Below are 7,102 nucleotides of genomic sequence, written 5' to 3'. Positions count from 1 at the left end.
TGGACCAGCATGGCATAGTGGTTTGAGCATCTGGAGACCAGGGTTTGAATCCCCGCTCAACCACAGAAGCCCATTGGGTGATCTTGGGCAAGATCTTATGTGTGGTCTGTCCTGGATGTGGAGATTTTAAAAAAATCTTATGTTAAAATGAATATTCACACACTCGTTTCTCCTAATCCCTGAATTTTTGTATGCCATCCTATCAAACGCACATGTTTCTGCAAGCAGTTTCCCCAATATCATGCATTCTGAACATTGCTTTCCTTTATATGCGCATGTTTATGTGCCCTTTCCCCCATAGATGCATTTCTGCAGGCATTTTTTGTTTAAAAATAAATAGAGAACTCTATTGCAAAATTTGAAGAAATGCAAACTTTAAAGGACAAGTGATTTTCAATTCCAGTCTGACTCACAAGAAGAACATTACAATGCAAACAAAATGAATTTGTCCTCCACATCTCTGGTCTTCTTCTCATGGTCAAACAACATGGAGGTAGTTTCCGTAAGTGGTTTTATTACTGGTTAGAGGGTTTTATTTTATTTTTTTACAAATTCTGATAGCTGAACAGACTTTTTTTTTTAATCCCACCTTTTTTTTTTTAATTCTAAAACATCAGAACAACGAATGAAGGGCTTAGGACTAATTCAAAGTAACAAAACTCTTATTGACATTTTCTCTTTTTCTTTGTCCTCCGTTGTGTGTGTGTGTGTGTGTGTGTGTGTGTTCTTTGCCCTGGTCATAAATATACAGAAAGGAACAAGGGAGATGGGAAGGGACCACGCATGATCCAAGGTTGGGTTGAAGGGAGGAGAACAGTATATAAGGCACATGACCATCTCTGAAAAATATCACAGAAGCTTTAGCCAACTTAAATTAATCACTGTTTTCCCTTGCTCCGGTCCACAAAACTGTACATGAACACAAATGTTGTGTGGCAAGTTGCTCTTCCAAGTTCATTTTTCCACCGCGAACCTCAGACCAGAACGGCGAATTTTCCTACGCTGCGGCTAGCCCCGATGTGAGAAAGTCTCTAGCAAAAAAATACACTTGGAATTCAACTAAGAATAATTTTCCTTTTTAAAAAAGAAAAAGAAAAAAAAGGAAGGAAGGAAGGAAGAAAGGAAGGAAAAAACGAGAGTCATCAGAAAAGATTCGTCAGCGTCGTCTGAGGCGGGCTCCGGGATTCATGGACGTCTAAGCTGCCGGGCACCGAGGTCAAAACGGAAGTGACCGATGGCATACTTGGGTTGGTTAAGTCCGTCAAGGTGGTAGGGGTGCTGGAGGGGCTCATGGAGGTGTTGGAGATCTCCGACGCTGGGCCAGAGGGGGTCCCGGCTTGGAGCGTGGAGTCGGAGGTCTTGTCCACCCCCGTGTTCTCCTGGCGCAGGAGGTTCCGCCGGAATTTGGCACGGGCGTTTTGAAACCACACCTAGACCCGTCCGAGAGAGAGAAGAAGAAGATGCGTCAGAAAGAGCGATGGTTTTGTCACACAGGGTTTTCAGAACGATTCTATGGATCTACAGAAAGATTTGGGGATATGTGGCCATGTTCTAGAACAACCATTCTCAATCTATGGGTCGCAACCCCTTTGGGGGTCAAACGACCTCTTCACAGGAGTCGCCTAAGACCATCGGAAAGACACCGCAGTTTTATGGTTGGGAGTCACCACAACATGAGGAACTGTATTAAAGGGTGGCAGCATTAGGAAGATTGAGAACCGCTGTTCTAGAAGAATTATTCCTGATGTTTCACCTGCATCTGTGGCTGGCATCTTCAAATAAAGGGATGGGTTTGGTTGTCCCTTAAAAGCACAGGGTTGGGGCTCACACCGCCATCCCACATTGGCTCTGATAAGAAAGAGTGATGGGCTTTGTTATAGGGTTGGACAAATGGTTCTTCTGGACTTTGTGATGGCCGTGACACCATTTTAGATGTGTTCTAAGCATATATACAGATTTTTCACTCATTCTGAAAGGTTAACATGAGCCAGCATGGTATAGTGGTCTGAGCATCGGACATTGATGCTGGAGACCAGGGACTGATGCCTCGCTTAGCCATGAAACTCATTGGCAAGACACACTGTCTCAGCCTCTGGGAATGGCCATAGAAAACTGCCTCTGAACCAATCTTGCCAAGAAAACCCCAGGATAGGGTCGCCTTAAGTCAAAAATGGCTTGAAGGCCAGCAACACAACAACAACAACAACAACAACAACAACAACAAGGGTTTTAAGTAAGTGCACTGAAGCCTTGAAATTTTCTAGGTCTGGAATTTTATGGTCTTGTGCCAATTTTTGCAGCTGTCCGTATGATAGAAACTCACTCTCTAGATGATTCCCAACATTCTCCCATTGATGGGAACCATGCTTTTGGCAGAGCTGCTAAAAGGTTAGTTTTTCCTCTGTCCATTGAATTCTGAATCTTTGTCCCATGAGCGCAGATTGGCAGGGATTGTGGGAGTTGTAGTACGATGCATCTAGTTGGAATGGGGAAGGCCAGGGAAGAGAGGTCTTCAGTGCCTCACTTTGTATGCAAAGAATAAAAAAGCACACTCCTAGGATTTACATTCAGGCGTATTTCTGAGCTGTCTGGGATAATGCTTCTCAACCTCAGGTCCTCTTTGACCTCAAACTGCTGGTTCGGGGATTCTGGGAGCTGAACTGCCAGAGTCATCGTCCAACACTCGAACCACAAAACCATGCGGGCGCTCGAAACGCAACTATATCTTCTTATGAATAATAGAAATTCTCAAATGTTGCACCCAACTGAGCAAAGGCTGCCCAAGGGCACCGCTGCAGACGGGGGCTTAAAATATTTCCCATTTCAGTTCTGTGTGAAACCAAGACCATGTTGGGCAGAGAATTTCCCGACATTACAAATGTGTCTCTTCTGTAATAACCACAATTGCCTATTCACATAAAGAATGAGAGTCAGGCCAAAGGTGATTTAACTCTCATATGGAAGGGCTTTGGGTTATTTTAATCCCTAAAGTGCTGCTGTTGTTTTCCTTTTTTCTTTTCTTTTTAATAAGTGTGAGAGGGAAGGAAGTACAATATACGGACAATATAAACCCAGCTTCTGCAACCTCCCCATGTGTAAACTATAATTCCCATACCCTTAATCCATCAGGGCATGCCATTATTCTTGTATGCGCCATTGCACATTGGACCAAGATGTTCAGCCCTTTCCTTAGGGAAAGATAGTGAGACACCAACAGGATTCCGACTTCTGTCTCCAGTAGCAAAGGCAGTCAAGAATTCCCCAGAAAGCAATGAATTATCAGGCCATGTTGGAATTTGCATAAGAATTTATGTGAGCCAGCACAGTTTGAGTGTTGGACCAAGACAATCCCTGTTCAGCCATAGAAACCCACTGGATGATGTTGGGCATGTCATACTCTCTCAGCCTCAGAGGAAGACAAGGCAAACCTCCACTACATAATCCTCGCCAAGAAAACCTTTGGAGACCTTTGTCGTACGCCAGAGTCCATTTGAAGGCATGTAACAAGACGGCATAGAAACCCACTGGGTGACCCTGGGCAAGTCACAGTCTCTCAGCCTCAGAGGATGCCAATGACAAACCCCTCTGAAGAAACTTGCCAAGAAAACAGTCGCCTTAGGGTCACCATAAGTAAAAAATGTCCCCCTCTGAACAAATCTTGCCACAAAAACCCCATTAAAGGAATGGCTTAGGGTCATCACAAGTCAGGAACACAACACAACACAATAACATAACAATTTATGAGTTCAAGTGGCACAAAGGTACAAATTCCTCAGGTCAAGTTGCGTTATTTTAAAGGCCACAAAAGTGTAAACACAACGTGTCATGCCTCTGTTGACCAATGAGGAGCACTCCATATCTGTTGGACTACGTCAAAGTTATTAGCCGACTCTTTCTTCAGTGAAGGAGCAGCGTGGAAAATCTAGTCGTCACAACATTTATCTAACAAACCTGGCCCTTCCCAGACCTGCGGGAACACAGTACAGCCAGCCAGCATGATGACCAAGGATGGGAGTCATAGTCTCAACACAACTGGAGAGCAGTCAAGGCCAGTCAAGGCCAATCTAGACCATGCAACATTTACAGCAAACACAGAGGAACATCTGGATTTTTGGATGTTGTTGGGCTGTGACTCCAAATGGAGTGACACCAGGACACTGAATCCACTCTGGATTGTAGTACAAACTCTATAAAGGAATTGCCCAAGCTGCAGGAATATGGACACCTCTTTTAAAGTCTGGATGAAAAACCAGACTGAATTCAGTGTCCGCCCTGAAACCAAAGCAACCAGTCTCCACTGGGGCCTCAGCCAGCCTCAACCACTTTATATGACAATCTCTGAAGGTCTTCATGTCCCCCAGATTTAATTTAATGGATGGACATAAATCAAAATTAGGTCTCCCTCAATATCAAAGTCAGAATCATGTATGCCATCAACGGAATGAGAATCATCCATGCCATAATATTTCCATTTTCTGTGTATAGCTATGAAAACTAGAAAGTGAAGAAAGATGACAAGAGGAGAACCTAATTTGAAATGTGGAGCTAGAGTTGTATGGACACCGTAGACCTCCAAAAAGACAGATAAATGGACCTGACAGCAAATTAAGCCTGAACTGTCCCTAGAAGCCAAAATGGCTTAACTAAGGCTATCATACTTTGGACACATCAGGAGTCCTGACTATTGGAAAAGACACTAACTCTCAGTAAAATGCAAGGCCATCAAAAAAGATGAAGACCACATTACGGATGGATTGGTTCCACCAAGGAAGCCGCGGCCTGAGCACAGTTGTTGCTGACCAGGCCTCTTGGAGGTCTCTAATTCCTAGGATTGCCATAAACCAAAGCCATGTTGACAGCAAACAACAACAACATTTCCCCCTTGCTGACCAATGCATCTAATGACTTTCTTCCTCAGGCAAGAATGCGAAGCAAGAAGGTGAAACCCATGAATCAAAACTGTAAAGGGAAAAAAGAAAAGTGCAGGGGGCAAAAATCCAAATGGCAGAATCCACCATTCTGTATTTGCCAGATGATTTGTTTTGCAATGTTTCTCCAGGCAAAGTCTGCCTGGCATCTAAGGTATATGAAGCAAAAGAACCAATCAGCTGCAAGTCTCTCTTCCACTTCCAGACACATGGAGAGCTCACAACAACCCTATGAGGTAGATGCGTGCCACAAGCCCTACTGGACATATACCTCAAGGGTCAGAGGAAGAGGGATTTCTAAACTGGAACGTTTCCACACTAACCAATACCCCAAAGTCTTCTCTCCCTCCCTTAATAATAAATGTTTAGCCCTAGAATGCAACTGCAGCTACAGACAACGTAAAAGTGGGACAAAAATACCAGTTCAAGTTTATGCAAATGTTTTGAAGCAACCATCAAGATTCATTGCTCTTGCAAAAGGCCAACTCCTGGAAACTGCTAGAATTGGGGATGGCTACTACATGTTATCCCAATGTTCTTAAATTCTTAGCACACAACTTAACAATAACAACATCTCACCTTTGTCCCAATATGGGGACTCAAGGCGGTTCTTTCTGTGAGCCATTTCCACAACTAAATACCTTTCTCAAATCACAGTAGCACAAGCAGACTTCCGCTCTCTACATCTTTCCCCCCAGAAATGCTAACCATTATATATATATATATCACACACACACATATACAACATGACAATGTCAATTGATTTGTTTGTTTCTCGGCAAACTTATGGAATGCGGAGGAAACTCCAGCCATGTTGCAGTGAGTCAAGATGGCAAATTTATGCCGCAACCTTGTATGCTCCCTTTTCACATTTTCACACTTAAAGGATCCTGCTAAATGTGAGGTGTGTGAATCAGCAACCATCGCAAGTAAGCTTGCTAGCATTTTCCAAAAACAGAAAGAAAGAGCCCTGTGGGAATTTTTGCCCAGACTGCACTGATTTCCCTCCTATTTTTGCGAACCCATCTGCAGTCCCAAAGGAAGCTATTTGAATGGCCGGATGTTCGCAATCTCTGCAGCATCTCTGCACGGTGTGGAAGGCCAGAGTGGTTGCAAGAAGGCAAAGCGATGGCACTGGAGGAAGCCTCTCTGCCTGGCGCTGGAGCGAGAGGGTGGCCAACCAAGAGACCCCTCTTTCCCCCCAGGTTGGCTTTCCTTACCTGGAGCACCCTCTTGGTCAAGCCCGTTTTCTGAGCAAGCTGTTTCAAGTCCTTGGCGTCCGGATTGTGGTTAATAGCAAAATAAGACTTCATTGTCCGCAATTGGTGGTGTTTGAACGACGTCCTCATGCGCTTCGTTTTCTGGTTGCTGGTGTATTGCTGGTCACGGTCAAGGTGGTCCCCATCGTTCTCGTTGCAACTCAGAGCTTGCAGGAGGAGAAGAGGAAAGGGACACGTTAGCAGAAACCCTGGACACACAAAGGGACAGAAAAAACACACACCACACACAATCTGGCCCATTGCTTTTCTTCCTTTACAACATTGGAGGACTCAACCCTTCTGATCTCTCTAGGTTTCCCTTTTTCTGGACCTTCCCCTGATGCTGCATTGCCTCTCTTGAATGTCTCCAGGAGCAGCAATGCACCTTTGAAATAGTTGCAGCCTCCTCCCCACAGTCAAAAAATACCCACTTCTCAAAACTAGAAACGGTCTTCCAGACACTCTTTCATTACCCCTCTTTTTTCTTTCTTTTACTGTATGTACTCATCTATAAGTCTAGAAATTCCAGTCTAATAAGGGCTCCAAAAAACCTGAGTCGACTTATCCATGGGTCAATGGAAGTACTGAATTTTAACTCTTATTTAAAAAGAAATGAGTAAAAGGCAAGAGTATAGTCTCTCCTGGAAGTCCCTCTACAATCTTATCTATCCTACTTTAGGGTGAGCACAAACTTGATATGAATGCTGGGGTTTTGTATGTTTTCCTCTGTCCTTTGCTATATGTCCCTAAATTTTACCCTCGACTTATCCACGGGTCACATCACAATCCATAATTTTGGCCCCAAAATCTGCCCTTGACTTATACATGAGTTTGACTTATAGTCGAGCATATACAGTATTTAATAACAATTATTATTATTATTATTATTATTATTATTATTATTATTATTATTAT

The 7,102-nt window shown here is 43.7% G+C and overlaps 1 protein-coding gene across 1 annotated transcript in view; it reads right to left on the bottom strand.

Annotated features, from left to right (window-relative positions):
* Nucleotides 1–357: 357 nt before the first annotated feature.
* The window catches only part of LHX2 (LIM homeobox 2), a 26,760-nt gene continuing 20,015 nt past the window's right edge, over nucleotides 358–7,102 (bottom strand). Inside the window, exons 4-5 of the mRNA XM_042480150.1 lie at nucleotides 6,149–6,354; nucleotides 358–1,430 (exon numbers count right to left, since the gene is read on the bottom strand). Of these exons, the coding sequence (XP_042336084.1) occupies nucleotides 1,143–1,430; nucleotides 6,149–6,354 (494 nt within the window). The 3' untranslated portion in view covers nucleotides 358–1,142. The remainder of the gene's footprint in view (nucleotides 1,431–6,148; nucleotides 6,355–7,102) is intronic.

The sequence above is a fragment of the Sceloporus undulatus genome, chromosome 7, assembly GCF_019175285.1.
Source record: "Sceloporus undulatus isolate JIND9_A2432 ecotype Alabama chromosome 7, SceUnd_v1.1, whole genome shotgun sequence".
Classification (NCBI taxonomy): Eukaryota; Metazoa; Chordata; class Lepidosauria; order Squamata; family Phrynosomatidae; genus Sceloporus; species Sceloporus undulatus.
This window is presented reverse-complemented; position numbering and strand designations above follow the sequence as displayed.